This window comes from Bubalus bubalis, chromosome 11, assembly GCF_019923935.1.
Source record: "Bubalus bubalis isolate 160015118507 breed Murrah chromosome 11, NDDB_SH_1, whole genome shotgun sequence".
Classification (NCBI taxonomy): Eukaryota; Metazoa; Chordata; class Mammalia; order Artiodactyla; family Bovidae; genus Bubalus; species Bubalus bubalis.
In genome coordinates, this window is record NC_059167.1 from 56979506 (window position 1) to 56995532 (window position 16027).

At 33.7% G+C, this 16027-nt stretch overlaps 1 protein-coding gene across 18 annotated transcripts in view; it reads right to left on the minus strand.

The window, feature by feature from the left end:
* HERC1 (HECT and RLD domain containing E3 ubiquitin protein ligase family member 1) overlaps positions 1–16027 on the minus strand; it is a 237851-nt gene that overhangs the window by 88899 nt on the left and 132925 nt on the right. For all 18 annotated transcript variants that reach the window (XM_044925089.2, XM_044925090.2, XM_044925098.2 and 15 more), the window contains 6 exons: positions 13372–13423; positions 6456–6724; positions 4435–4650; positions 1556–1676; positions 1079–1316; positions 742–926 (listed from right to left, as the gene is read on the minus strand). In XM_044925089.2, coding sequence (XP_044781024.2) covers positions 742–926; positions 1079–1316; positions 1556–1676; positions 4435–4650; positions 6456–6724; positions 13372–13423 — 1081 coding nt within the window. The remainder of the gene's footprint in view (positions 1–741; positions 927–1078; positions 1317–1555; positions 1677–4434; positions 4651–6455; positions 6725–13371; positions 13424–16027) is intronic.

Here is a 16027-nt window from a genome sequence, read left to right on the forward strand (position 1 = left end):
TAACTGACATATGCAGTAGTTCTCCTGTTAAGGGTTTACATTCTATTGAAATACAATGTTCACTATGTTTTTTGTGGGTTTGTTTTTTTTTTTGGCTGTGCTGTGCAACCTGTGGGATCTTAGTTCCCTGACCAGGGCTTGAACCCACATTCTCAGCAGTAAAAACCGAGTCCTAACCACTGAATCATGAGGGAATTCCCACAATGTTGATTAATAGTTTTTTAAAGCTATAAGCAGATGATCATATAACAGCAACCAAAATTTATTACAGCTAAGTACAATGAAAAATTTGTTTAGTGACTAGAGAACAGAACAGCCTAGCAAGAAGTTCAGCTCCCCTAATTCTAACCCAATTCCAAAATATTAAAAACCTTGATCCTGGAGGAACACTTAAACCAAGACTGCAACTCAAGAGATGAGCTGTCAGGATTAAATGCTACAAAAACATAATCTGGGGAAATTAGTCACTGAGAACCTCTAGGTTCTAGATACAATAGAGAGCCTGAATCTAGACTTTGGCTGGTATAGTTACTACATCAGGGTTAACTGACTGTAAAGAGAGGAAGTTCAACCAGATGTACATCTACATCGTACGAATTAGGAGAGAAACGGGGTGTCTAAATAAACAAATAAAAATCCTTTCATGCCTCACAACAGAAAGAAATATACATTCTAAAGATATTCACACAATGTGGAATCAATAAATGCTTATAAATAATGACAGAAAAAAAATGTTTATACCTCTGAAATCTCTCTTCTCAGTTTCTCCACTAGAGTCAATTTTTTTTCCTTCTTCATCCTCTTCTCCTTCTCCAAAAGAGGCCATAAGCAATACACCAGCCTGGGACAACAAATTCTTCAACTGACTACAAAGTAGATCCAACAAAGATTGAACTACCTTGGGGCTTAGTTTATCAGCATAGGTCCTATGTGAAATAATGGGAAAAAAATAAATGGTAATTATACAGAAGGGTAAACATACTTAAATACATAAAGAAGATTAGGGGTAAAAGGAAATTAACTAAAATGTGAAAGATCAACCCCCACAAAGTTCTATCAAGACGTCTACAATACTCACCCTGTAGTGATGGCTAGAATCTGGAGCAACCTTGTACTAGCCACTTTTAAAGCTGTGCTAAGCTGGGAAACACCTGTTTTTGGCAACAACTGAAGAGGCTGTCCTAGCATGGTGTCTGTGCCACATAACTGTGACAATACATTTAGCAGACCAGTGGAAATTGCCAAAGAAACATCTACTGGCTGATAGTGAACACTCAGGGCAAAAACTGTAACCAAAAGGAGACGCTGTTGGGCTTCTAGAAAAAAAGAGAGAAAGACAATTGAGAATCTTCTTTGAAGTTAACAAAGCCTTTACTAAAATAAGTCATATTCCAAAACATAAATGGTAGTATGGAACACTATTACACTTTCAAGTATTTATTCTTTACAGATAAGCTGACGTACTGATGTTCTTAAACACAGAACATTAGCTACCTACTACAACCCCAGGCAAAAATGCAACTTGCATCTTACATTTGCATGCTTAGTTACTCACCAATGTGGTGCTTGTTGGCTTGCAGGGCTCTCTCCAAGGTAGCAGACAACTGTTGATAAATCTTATGCACAGCCACCTGGATTTCAATCTGAATATTTCTCTTAGCTGCTCTGATCCCATCCTAAATTACACATAAAGATTTACCTTTTCTATTAACAACAATAACACTTCCTACTTTGTTGTTTATTTTTATTTTAATTAATTAATTTATTTTACTTTACAATATTGTATTGGTTTTGTCATACACTGACTTCATTCTGCAATGAGTGTACATGTGTTCCCCATCCTGAACCCCCTCCTACCTCCCTCCCCATCCCATCCCACTGGGTCCTCCCAGTGCATCAGCCCCAAGCACCCTGTATCATGCATCAAACCTGGACTGGTGATTCATTTCACGTATGATATTTTACATGTTTCAATGCCATTCTCCCATATCATCCCACCCTCACCCTCTCCCACAGAGTCCAAAAGACTGTTCAATACATCTGTGTCTCTTTTGCTGTCTCGCATACAGGGTTATCGTTACCTTCTTTCTAAATTCCATATATATGCATTAGTACACTGTACTGGTGTTTTTCTTTCTGGCTTACTTCACTCTGCATAATAGGCTCCAGTTTCATCCACCTCATTAGAACTGATTCAAATGTATTCTTTTTAATGGCTGAGTAATATTCCATTGTGTATATGTACCACAGCTTTCTTATCCATTTGTTTGCTGATGGACATCTAGGTTGCTTCCATGTCCTGGCTATATGTATGTATGTGTGTATGTGTGTATGTGTGTATATATATATATATATATACACACACACACATTAAACAGTGCTGCGATGAACACTGGGGTACAAGTGTTTCTTTCAATTCTGGTTTCCTCAGTGTGTATGCCCAGCAGTGGGATTGCTGGGTCATAAGGCAGTTCTATTCCCAGGTTTTTAAGGAATCTCCACACTGTTCTCCATAGTGGCTGTACTAGTTTGCATTCTCACCAACAGTGTAAGAGGGTTCCCTTTTCTCCACACCCTCTCCAGCATTTATTGCTTGTAGACTTTTGGGTAGAAGCCATTCTGACTGGCATGAGATGGTATCTCACTGTGGTTCTGATTTGCATTTCTCTGATAATGAGTGATGTTGAGCATCTTTTCACGTGTTTGTTAGCCATCTGTATGTCTTTGCAGATGACATGATCCTCTACATAGAAAACCCTAAAGACTCCACCAGAAAATTACTAGAACTAATCAATGAATATAGTAAAGTTGCAGGATATAAAATTAACACACAGAAACCCCTTGTATTCCCATACACTAACAATGAGAAAACAGAAAGAGAAATTAAGGACACAATTCCATTCACCATTGCAATGAAAAGAATAAAATACTTAGGAAGATATCTACCTAAAGAAACAAAAGACCTATATATAGAAAACTATAAAACACTGGTGAAAGAAATCAAAGAGGACACTAATAGATGGAGAAATATACCATGTTCATGGATTGGAAGAATCAATATAGTGAAAATGAGTATACTACCCAAAGCAATCTATAGATTCAATGCAATCCCTATCAAGCTACCAACGGTATTTTTCAGAGAACTAGAACAAATAATTTCACAATTTATATGGAAATACAAAAAACCTCAAATAGCTAAAGCAATCTTGAGAAAGAAGAATGGAAATGGAGGAATCAACCTGCCTGACTTCAGGCTCTACTACAAAGCCACAGTCATCAAGACAGTATGGTACTGGCACAAAGACAGAAATATAGATCAATGGAACAAAACAGAAAGCCCAGAGATAAATCCACACACCTATGGACACCTTATCTTTGACAAATGAGGCAAGAATATACAATGGAGAAAAGACAATCTCTTTAACAAGTGGTGCTGGGAAAACTGGTCAACCACTTGTAAAAGAATGGAACTAGAACACTTTCTAAGACCATACACAAAAATAAACTCAAAATGGATTAAAGATCTAAATGTAAGACCAGAAACTATTAAACTCCAAGAGGAAAACATGGGCCAAACACTCTCTGACATAAATCACAGCAGGATCCTCTATGACCCACCTCCCAGAATACTGGAAATAAAAGCAAAAATAAACCAATGGGACCTAATTAAAATTAAAAGCTTCTGCACAACAAAGGAAACTATAAGCAAGGTGCAAAGACAGCCTTCAGAATGGGAGAAAATAAGAAACAAAGCAACAAAGAATTAATCTCAAAAAATATACAAGCAACTCCTGCAGCTCAATTCCAGAAAAATAAAAGACCCAATCAAAAAGTGGGCCAAAGAACTAAATAAACACTTCCTACTTTTGAAAGTAATAGCATTTTATTCCTAGTCTATACTAGAGCCCTATGGTGGTTTTTAATCATTTCATATATTTCAGTGTATAAAAGTTAAAACTTATTTTTCAATGCTTGAAAATTCTTGATTCTATATAATCTTTCTCCTTTCCCACAAAGCATTTCTCCTCTCTAAACATGGAAGACATGAAGAGAACACTTAAAAAAAACAGTTCAAACAACCAAGAAACTAAGTAAAATTGATCAAGTCTAAAATGTAAATTTTTGAAACCCATCCTCCCAAATACCAACCCTGTTCCAACTTAAATCTACCTCTATGCAATTTGGCTAAGGGATAATAAAACTGAGCCAGCAAAGAATGTAAAAGTATAACAGTACCATAGCTTACCTATTGGTTTATCTAACTGCAGCTACACTACTATTACTCAAGAAATGAAACCAATGATATCATTAAGTCATTTAGGTCTTTATATTTTTAAATCTCATTTCTAAACACCAAAAAGTTTAGCATTATTAAACTGGTGGTGTAAAAATACAGCTAAGGTGTCATCCTCACAGGACAGCTTTGTCACCTACCTGATAGTGATGCAATCGGCCACTCTCTCCTTTGGCTCCTGCATGTCCAACAGTGCCTAAACCGAAACACCCTGCTAGAAACTGCAGCCTCACAGATGTGAGCAGAGTGGATGACTGGAAACCTGAGCTCAATCTGCTTCCTGTCAGAGAGATGCTACCTTTTTCTTCCATTCCAGACAACAGAACAAGTATCTGATGAAGTGCCTCTAAACGGAGCTTGCGAAAAGGTAAAATAAACATATTTTAGAATTCTTCACTGAACTGAGACACAAATAACTCTCTACGTCATAGACAATATATTTCTTAGTGTACAGAAAATTTTGGTATTTCTTAGGAATCTGTTCTATTGACATAAATATTTTGCTATTATGACTTTAAAAATTAAAATATCTCTAAGGTCTCTGCAACATACTTCAGTATGAAAGAAGTTACACAGTACAGTGGAAAAAGTAGTAAATCTGGATGCAGGAGACCTAGTTTAAAGGCCAGAGTAGTCCAATTACTATGCAGTCTTGGAAAACTCACTTAATTTCCTGAGTCTCAGTTTCTTCATGTATAAAATGAGGCTATTAGTACTTTAATCTACTCACAGAACTACTGTGATGCTCATGAGGAGATACATGTGAAGGTTTCAAAAGTGTCAGGTAGTAAGGATATTGCTTTCTTTTCTTATAATACTGTTATATAGAATGAATACTCTTTAGTTCAAGAATTAGAAGAAATATTCCCAAAAGGTCTCAATGTGGTTCTCTTGAACTTTGGGCTCTATCTTCCCTAGGAAGACAAATATCCACCACAGCAGTCAACTGGCCTAGTCCTCTTTTTTTTTTTTTTTTAATAAACTTTTTATTTAGAAATAATTTTGTATCTATAGAAGAGTTCCTATATACTTTCCCCAAGTTTCTCCTACTGTTAATATCTTACATAATTATGGTATATTTATCAAAAACAAATTAACATTGGTACAACACTATTAACCAAACCACAGAATTTATTTGGATTTCACCAGTTTCCCCATAATGCCCCTTTTATGTTCCAGGATCCAATCCAGGATATTACACTGCATTTAGTTGTCTTGTCTCCTTTAGTCTGTGACAGTTTCTGTCTTTGTTTTCCATGACCCTGATGCTTACAAAGGGCTGTTCCTGTATTTTTTTTTTTAATTTTATTTTATTTTTAAACTTTACATAACTGTATTAGTTTTGCCAAATATCAAAATGAATCCGCCACAGGTATACATGTGTTCCCCATCCTGAACTGTTCCTGTATTTTATAGTATGTCCCTCAATCTGAGTTTGCCTGATGTTTTCTCATGTTTGGACTACAGATATGGATTTGGGGGAAGAATATTACAAAGTCTCCTTCTTATCATATTATTATCACCGTGCATGATATTAGCGTAACCTATTAATTATGGTGATATTAATCTTGATCAGTTGGTTAAGGTGATGTCTGCCAGGTTTCTGCAAAGTAAAATTACTTTTCCCCGCCATTTTCATACTCGGTTAGCTCTAAGTCACTAAGTCCAGCTTACTCTTAAGAGGAGGAAAATTAAGCTCAACCTCCTGGCAGGAAGAGTATCAAAGAATTTGAGGACATGTTAAAATCACAATCATTAATAAATATTTTGAGGGAGATACTTAAGAGGCTTTGTTCATTAACTTTAGCATTCATCATTATTACCATGATGTTCTAATCTAGCCCTTTTTAAACAGACAAATGTGTCAAAAATGGAGACTCTAAGAGCAGATCTGTATAGTCACCCACCAATCTTATTATAGTTTCTAGGAGACAAGGAAACACTTAGTGATTAGAGTATCTTGTTCTAAAAGACAGCAATTAAAAATACACTATTGTTCACTGCAAAGAAAATATCAAGTTGCTCCAGTTAAGATAGCAACATCAAAAAGCTCAGGTGAAAGAGGGAGGCAAGGAATAGTAGAAAAGGAAAAATTTTTTCCTATTAATTGTACATTCAGTGGTTCATAGTCCCTCACAAGGAGTAAACATCAAAAACTTACTTCTGCCCTTAACTGTTGCTGCTCCATTGCAATGATGGAGGCCTGGGGACTTGTAGACATACTTTCCTCTGGCTCTTTAAAACCTGGGGCATTCCCCACATCTCCACTCACAAAGCTTACAACATTTTCAATCAAAGTGTGAACTCCCAAAGACTTGGTAAGATCAAAATCAGACTCAAAGGAATAAGAGGAACTGCACAACCAGTCTCTGTTATGTTTCAGGCGAGTCCATGAGTCACTCAGAGATTCCAATTGACTGTGCATAGGACCTATATACAAACAGAACAAACATGCATCAGTGATGACCAAGTAGAACATACATTCTGAAACTAGATGAGGGCTGAGTGCTGCTATCATACCAACTGGTGAGGAATGGATACTCATGTTTGAATACATGCATGCATTAAGTGAATCTGAGCAAAATGCTTTGCTAAAAAACAATAAACAAACAAAAACTAGAGCAATGTAAGAAAAGAAAGGGAAAGCCCTGTTTAATGTACCAGTGTCTCTGTAAGCGCTTTAGCAACACGCTGCCACAAGAAAAAGAAAGGCAGAAGCTGTTCTCAAAATGCTTAGCTTAAAAGGCTCTGCAGTATTAAACCAGACCATCATTTATGAACACAACAGAACTAGGCACTTAGGACACTGCTGGTAAGATCAACTAGCAATAGAACTTCATCTGATTTAACATTATCATTGCAAAGAGTGAATTAACATTGTGCAAAGTGTCTACATATCTGCAATGAAATATTACCAAAAAAATGAATATAGAAGGGCAAGTAAACTTAAACAAAAAGGAGACATCATCACCTTTGGGTTTCAACACAGTGAAAATAAACATTTTCACTGTGTTATATGCACATTTATTGCAGGCTGTGAAACTCCTTTATATAGAAGAAGCAAAGTTTCACAGATAAGAATATATAAGATTTACTATAAAATTATATCTACATAAAATTACCAAATAGTATAACAATAGTGGCTAATACCATTAGTTTTGCCAAAGGGCATTTTATAGCTTAAAATCTTTACATTAGACAGCAAAAATGTTATTATGTGTGATCACAACATTGTCCAAGTCATGTGCCAGCTGGGGCTTTAAATAAATATAACAATGTCTAAATTCTTACAAGCTTTGTCTTTTTTGGTTTAACTGATCTCAGGTACATGAGTTAGATTAATTATACTCTGGCTCATGATATACTCTCATCATTGGTCCATGCATGGCTTGCTTTTGTATTTATAATAAATGTGAACACAAGAAATAAAAAACTTGGCAGAGTACTATCTATCTGTTCCTCCCCACAACCCATCTCTCTCCTGTGTCCTGCCACCTAACGCTTTCATTACTGCTGTTAAATACTGTTTTATATGTATGCCCAAGACAAATAATGTTTAGTGTTAGTTGCCTGTGACCTTATAAAAAAGCATCATTTTATGCAATCTTTTTGTATATTATGTTTTCAGTATAATATTGCTAATACTCATTCAGATTATTCCGTGTAGCCACAGTTCATTTCTTTGAGTGCTGTGGAATATCTTACTGTGTGAACCCACGAAATTTTTCTATTAGGAATGAATTAGGAATGAGAAAACATGTATTACAAAAATTACGTTTGTTACATACTAGATGGAAAAGATTTGGGAAGAGGACTACTAATGCCCACAGAGAAAATGAACTAACACAATATTGACTGTATTAACTTATTTCTGATTTATTACAATGATGTCAGGAAAACCTTAGGACTTCAAAATGAGACACAGGAATTCACAACAGGCAGTTAATATTATAAAGCAGCTATGAAATAATTTATATGAATTCTACTAAAATAATTTAGAATGACAAAGAATATATGGTTTATCTGCCTTCCATATTTTAGCAAGAATTCTTAAGATTAAAAAATGTTAGATTTTCAGTTCTATTGAAATAGAAATAACCAATCTCAAAATTTCCCCTAATTGTATAGCTGATTATTTTCACAAGTATAACAGAAAAGAGTAAAAATCCAAAGAAAAATGTCATGGATGCATAATGTATTTAATTAAAAATGATATTTAAAAAATAAAGCAGGGAATGTGGAATGTGGGAAAAAAGAATCATTTTTCATTTTTGTAAGCATTCCAAAATCAGAATCTGGATTTAACCTTAACTTACAAATAATATTTTTTGGTTCTTAGCATTGAGCCTATTGGTTCAATAAAAAAATTTCAGAATAAAAAGTTCTTCTACCTTATAATACTTATAATTGTTTTTCAAAATGAAAATAAAATGTGCAAAGAGTTAATGTTAGAACCACATAAGTAAAAGCAACCTTAAAGATTATCTAGTCCAGTTTCCTCACTTGAGGAAACAGAGGCTCAAAGAAAATGATCTTCTAAATTAATAAAAGTAATTCCTTAAGTTTATGGGAAGTGATCTTACAAATACTTGTTGTTAATCAACTCACAAAACATTGATCCATGGGAATTCCACTGTCTGCCTACACAAAGGTTCAATTGTGAAGAATCTACAGGAGTGAATTGCCTTAATATACTTCAAAATATCCTATGAAATAGGTAGCCAATCCCCAAATTAAGTCCTCTCTGCAATTTAAAGCAGGGATCAGCAAGCTTTATCTATAAAGAGTCAGTTAGTAAATATTTTAGATTTTGTGGATTATTCACGGTTCATCCAACTACTCAACTCTTCTGTTGTAATGTGAAAGGAGCCATAGATAATACATGAGTGTGGTTGTGTTCCAACAAAACTTGAAAACAAAGATAGCAATTCACATTTAGCCCACTATTCATAGTTTTCTGACCCCTAATTTAAAACATGCAACTTATTAAGTGTATAGACCAAACAAAACTTTGTATGAACAAAAGAAAGAACAAGAAAGACGCTACTCGAAAGCATTAGGATAAATAAATGAATTTTTATAACCAAAATGTTTAGGCTGATATCAAAAATACTTTGAAACACAAAATCTCATAGTATGGAAATGAGAGATGAAAAACTATAATTTAAAAAAAAATTATAATAACCTAATAACTAATTTGTTCTGTACTGTTTTATCTGAATATAGGAAATACTGTGTCTGAAAAGCGTATCAAAAGCCTCTATAGAGTAACTGTGACTGACCCAATTCTTACTTAATGTTAATTCAGAGTCTCCTACTATAAAAAGAAAATATGAAATCCAACAAGAAATTTGAGATTGTTTACTTGTCCTTGTAACTTTGGTTCTTATGTGGAATTTTCAAAATGAACATGGCAGAGCTGTAATACATACTTTATAAACCATAAAATATGTAGGCAAGCTAAAAGGGGAAAAAAATTAAACATGCCATCATGTACTTGCTTGAAGCTCTTCTTTTTTCTGGGGCTCAACTGGCCAAAAAGGAGTAAATACACTACCACAACAAGAATCAGAAGACAAAAGGAGAAATTTCATACAGGAGACAACATTGACATTTGTTCTTCTTTATACAATCTAATTTGAAATGCATAGATAAAATAGCATTTCACCCATACAAGTCATACCATGAAACACACATGTTGATAAATGTTTCTGATATTATGTAGCAATAAAACACTAACACTATATTTAAAGACCTGGGGCAGGGTGGTGAAATCAAACCATGATGCTCCTTCTTAAATTTTTGCTTTGGTATCTCCATCATTTTTCACTGATTATATCAGCTTCAGCTTAAATACAAAAACTAAAGTATCTGCAAAAAGGTACTGTCGTTCAGTAAAGAAGGTGCTCAGTTCTACCCAGGTACAGCAAATCTTTTACATATTTATCAAAGTACCCAAATACTAACAAGTTTAACAGGTTTTGTCAAGAATTTTGACAAGTTATTATGACAATTAAATGGGTTAATATGTTTGAAGTGATTAGCACGATACCTGGCATATAGCAAAGTTTTTATGTGTCTAATGAATTCAAATTTGATATTACTTCTGAGGTGCTAAGCAGAAATATGGATCACCTGTCTCTTTTAAAGTAATTTATGATTTTTTTTTAATTTAGAATTTAGCTCTGATGAGCAAGTTGGCTGAGCTCAATTTATTTGCTCACTTTACTCCTTCCTACCATATTCACTTTCTTGGACCAAGAGCTTGTACCAAGTGTGAAACATTAACTGAATGAGGGGAAAAGAAGCATTCATGGCTCAACAGTATGAATTCCAATATCCCCAATGTCAAACACTGAAATTATAGGTACTAGGCCCTCTCAAGGAGTATCTTTGGAGACATATTAAGAGCGGCTGAAATGTGTATACAACCATTAATTGTCATTAATCTATCCATTTAGTTTCAATAACAGATACAATTAAATATTGCTATCTCTAATTTCTCTTACTAAACTTTTAATAACTCAGGACTACTAGACTAATAAATGAAAAAGGAAAAGTGAGAGAAAAAAGTTTACATTTTCTCCTCAAAATACTGGAAAGGGATAAATAAGCACATAAAAGAATTCTCACTTGGCTGGACATCTGCTTGTCCTTCATAGCTCAAGTCAGAATCAGAACACCTGAACTGCTCCAAAAAGTTCTCAGACTTGGTAGGTTCATCTGCCCAACTGAAGATAGGCATGTTATAGCTTATGACATCTGGTCCATTTTGACAATAATAAGGAAAAAACAGAGTGGTTTATTTTACCATCATTTAAGAACAAAACAAAACAAAACCCCACTGTGGTCAGAGGGTAGTCTCTAAATATACATGAGTTTAAAAAATTCTTTTGAAAATATAATGTTCCAAGTGTATTTTCAATGTTAATTTCTTTTAAAAAAAGAAATTCATTATAATTAAATAAATGAAACTATTAAGTATACATTTTCATTGTTTAATCCACAAACACTATGATTCATGAGATTGAAAAGTATTTTTGCTGCTCTTCCTAAAACAGTAATTCTTCCATTTTCTAGTCACCTACTTCTAGGAACAAAGCTATCAGCAAAATTTTTGCCTGAGAACATTAAGATATAAAATGATTACTAGAATAAATTGGTACCACATTAAGTGCTATTATCATAATTAACATAATAACAAGTTTGCCTCCCTATTAAAACCTCCTAAATGGGTAATTTAAACAAATTTTTCCCATGAGGTCCTATTTATTTGCCTGTTTCCAATAAAATAAAGTTTCAAGAAGTTGATATGTCTTGGCACTACCTTGAACTTTTGGAAAAGTTGGCTTACCCATAAACTGAACTTGGATAATTAATTCATTTGTATCTACTTAGCTCTAAAACCACATGAAATCTACTTACAGGGCAACTGATTAAAATTATGAACAGGGAGCAAATCTAGGATAGTTAAAGTGTCATATTAATTTCTAAGTAATTTACACTTGAATTCTAGGTTATTCTTAATTCAAAGCTAAAAATAACACTTTTTGTTTTATTCCAAAGATTACTCTGCTACATGCTGACTGCTGCTGCTACATGCTGACATAGTTATCATAAACTGAATCTCAAATTTATATTTTCATAAGCATAATAAATATCTGAGAGAAAAGTAATTTTAGCCAATGGAATAACACTTATGAGTATACAAGTATAGTAGGAAGCTCTTAATATGAAAGGTTGGATCCCTTATGCTACTCAATGAGTTTGAAGCCGTCTTTTCATTAATATAACATAAAAATCAAAGCAACAACTTTCACCTGAGCTAACCAAATTTAGGAAGGTAAAAATGTTCCAAAAATTTAATTCCTAACTCAAGTGGTTAAAGAAAATGATACTTCTGGCTAATTATGGCACATGAATTGCCAATTTTCAAAGAATTAGAAAACAATAAAATACACATTACATATGACATTAAACAACACTAATTTATTTGATATCACATATACTCTATAATATTTTTGGAACCCAGCAGCTTTGATATGTTATAGTACTAAAAGACTTTTCAATAAAGAAAGTACCAGCTCTAGTCCTCATAACTCCTAATAGGTCAAAAAAATCATTCTTAGTATTCTAAGTATAAATACCAACATTTCTTCTAAGTTACAAACACAAAAATGAAAAAACTGTGTGTGCATTGCTTCCTCTAATTTCTCAGTTTTCCCTTCTTTTTTTCCCTGTAGGTAAACCTAACATCCTGCCAAGGAAGCTATCAAGAGAAGGGTTCAATTCTGAAATATAAAAGATTTAATATCAGGAGGAAAAAAGTTTTCCCACCAGCTCTTAGGAAATTACCACTAGCAGCAACTTCTAACACTTCACATTTTCACAACCACAGAATAAATGGGTTTAATTACAAATGCAAATTAATAAAGAATAATACTCGGTGAGCTTTTAGTTACCTTGGATTTGTATTATCTAAAACTGTTCTTTCCATCTATTGGTACATATAAACAAGAGTTAACTATATTATTCATTAAGATACAGCTTTTAACAAATAAATTTAACTCTTGATAACACTCTTAAAATTGCTCCTCATGGGAAAATTTCATTTTTAGAAATCACCTGTTTATTTCTTACATGTTTTATCTTGAGAGGTAAACAGGAAAAAAAATTAGAAACTCTCAGTTTAGAAGTGTATATATGTGTATGAAAGGTGAGTGAGGTAAAGAGCTCTTCCTGTAACACCATCTGAACTACAGGAACTATACCAGTGAGCTAAAGTATAGAAAATTATGTCCATAACGCCTCCACAATATAAAGTACTGCTTCCAGAATCCACAAAATTTTAAAGAAGTCAAAACACGACAAATGAGAAACAGAACCGATTTTTAACTCCTATACATTCCCAGACTTTTAAGAGTATTATTTTCAAGAAAATGATCTCCCTCTTAGCTTTTCTGACAAAATGTTTCTAATTTTTTTTACAATAATGCTTCAATGACATTCAGATCTAAACACATCAGATATAAAAAGAGCTACTTAATTTAATCATACATTTAATATTTAATCCTCACCTCTCTTTCTATGAGATGATGCCAAATCCAAATCAACATTTCGTCTTCCACTCTGTTAAGTTAAAAACAAATCATAAAATTTAATTGTGAAAATAATTTCAAGATTAAGACTTAAGAGAGTACTAGAATAAAAAATAATCTATATAATTATTGCAATGTGCTACTTATTCACCAGTCAAGTCAGGCTAAGAAAACAAGTCTCTAAAAACCCAGTGAAAACAGCTCAAGAAAGCTCAGGCACATGACTCTGAGAAACTAATACACAAAATCAATGTGCACATTAATTAACAGTGTAAAGTAGCAGAACTTTTTCTTTGTCATCACCATTTCCTCTTTGAAATCGTTGTCTTTTATCTTCCAAACACAGTATGATCTCTTATTAATACCCTCAAGATGCCTAAAGCCCCTGTAGCAAAGTCTCATTTTCCAAAATTACTACTTGTTCTACCTTCACTTTCTATTGGTTCTAAAATTATTAGCCTTGGCTAGGTGTACAGAAGAAGAGAATCTTATAGATCCACACTAACAGAAGACTAAGACAGTCCTAAGCCTTCTAGTTGTATTTTAACAGGTTTTTTAAAACCTGTTAAAATAAAGAAATCTCAAATTGGTGAAACTGCAGTCAGCTTAATAAAACAGTGCAGGCTTTTAGGAAGAACAGAAGTATATTTCTGTGTGCATGTGTTGAGGAGGCACTGGTGACAACTATCTACTCTCTCTTATGTAAAGACAACCATATACTGGTTGTCTGTATAAACCCATAACTTAGATTTATGCACAGATATGACATTAGGATCTCAGCAATTTCAACTGCACTCTATCACACAATAAAAAAGTTGGTGGCAAAGAAGAAAGCCTGCAGAAGTGACAAAACAGATCTATTTAGGAAACGTTATTTGGAAAATCTTTTCCTGGTAACCCACATTGTGGGTAAATACATTTTGTTTTACATACACACACACACCAGAAATAAGCATGCTACCAGGCCATTTGGTGCTGGAAAAAACAACAAAGAGTTGTCATGATACCTGAAAATATTACCATGTCATGCAATGTAACATTTTTATCAAACAGTACCTTTGCCATTAGGGATTACTGAAGAAATTTATCTCAGGCCTCAGAACCAGAAATATCTCAGTTTTTCTCAAAAATAAAAACTTTTTACTTTTTGTTTTTATCTTTTAGTCATTGTGAATCATGCAACTCATATTTTTCCTATTCAGTGGCCCATATCTAGGAGAACATTACAGGATACATGAGGAGGTATGCAAATCTTACTCAGGACTATTTTCCTCTCTCAGCTTCTTCTAGTCCTAATTCATTCTCTTATACTTTTATAAATAGTATTTACTTTTGAATGGTAAATCAATTTTTTTTGTGAAAGAAGGGGGTAGGGAAATGAGGGAGGTAGATTAGGAGAGTATAGTAAGAAATGATGGTAAGTATAACATTTGCCAATCAAACAGTTAAACTTGGGTTTAACTGTGTAACTGTTGACTTAGGTTTCTCTGTTTACTAAAACAAGAGAAACAGATAATATATCGAATAAAACTCTTTATAAAAGAAGATTAAAACACAGGTTTAGCATTAAGCTGGTTAACTTCAGTTATTTTAAGAAAGCATTTCATTCAGTAACAATTCAGGATAAATAAGTACTACTAGATATTAAAGATATAAATGATAATCCTAAATGAACTCAGACAGAAGGGTAACATATTTCAGCTGGAAAATCTCACATTGCCCCATGGCTTGGTCCTCTTTGTCTATGTGAGGCTCAAAACAGAAGGCTCAGCCTAGGTCTCCTCATCAACAAGAGAATTTGCTCTCTCTAGTTCTTGACTTTTCCACTTCTTATGACACTATCTCTCTAAATATTCCATAATAAAAGATGATCAAAAGTCTATCTTTTTTAAAATTATGTTTATTAATTTTTTTTAAACTATAGAAACCAGACTTGGCAGTTAGACCTAAGTTCAACCCACCTCCATTTATTCGTCTTCCTATTATGTTGTGAAAACATAACTTTCAGCATTTTCAGTTTAAATTGTATTCCTAAACTTGTTTTTCACAACAACCCAGGGAGGCAAGCATAACAGGCAGAGATATTCCCCATCTCAAAGATAAAAATGCTGGAGTTCAGAAAGCTAAAAGTGTCAGGCCCCAGATCAAAATAAACAGTTTTGTGATTAAATCAGATTTCATTGTTTATTTCCAAAAAGTATGCCACTTTAACTCTCATTTTTCACCTTTTCATATCAGTTGAAATGAATTGTCAATTATTTACAATGTGCAAAGCACAATGTTGGAAATATGAGGGGCGCTAAAAAAGGAACTCTAGAACTCTGAAGAGGTCTATTGGAAAGAAATACTAATAATATATAAGTAAATCCAACAACTAGAGAAAGTTCACAAGCAGCAACAGAGTTCCAGTGCAGCCAAAAATTTAAAAATTAATAAATAAAATTTTTAAAAAATTAAGTAAGTCCAACATGAGACAAATCATTAGTGGTTTATTAGAGCTACTAACAAACTGCCAGGGAAACAACAAAGTCACTGTTGAGTAATCTTAGGTCAACTTTTGGAAGAGGTGACATTTTAACCAGTCCTTAGAAGAAAGGCAAGACTTCATCAACAAAGGAAAAGGACATTTAAGGCA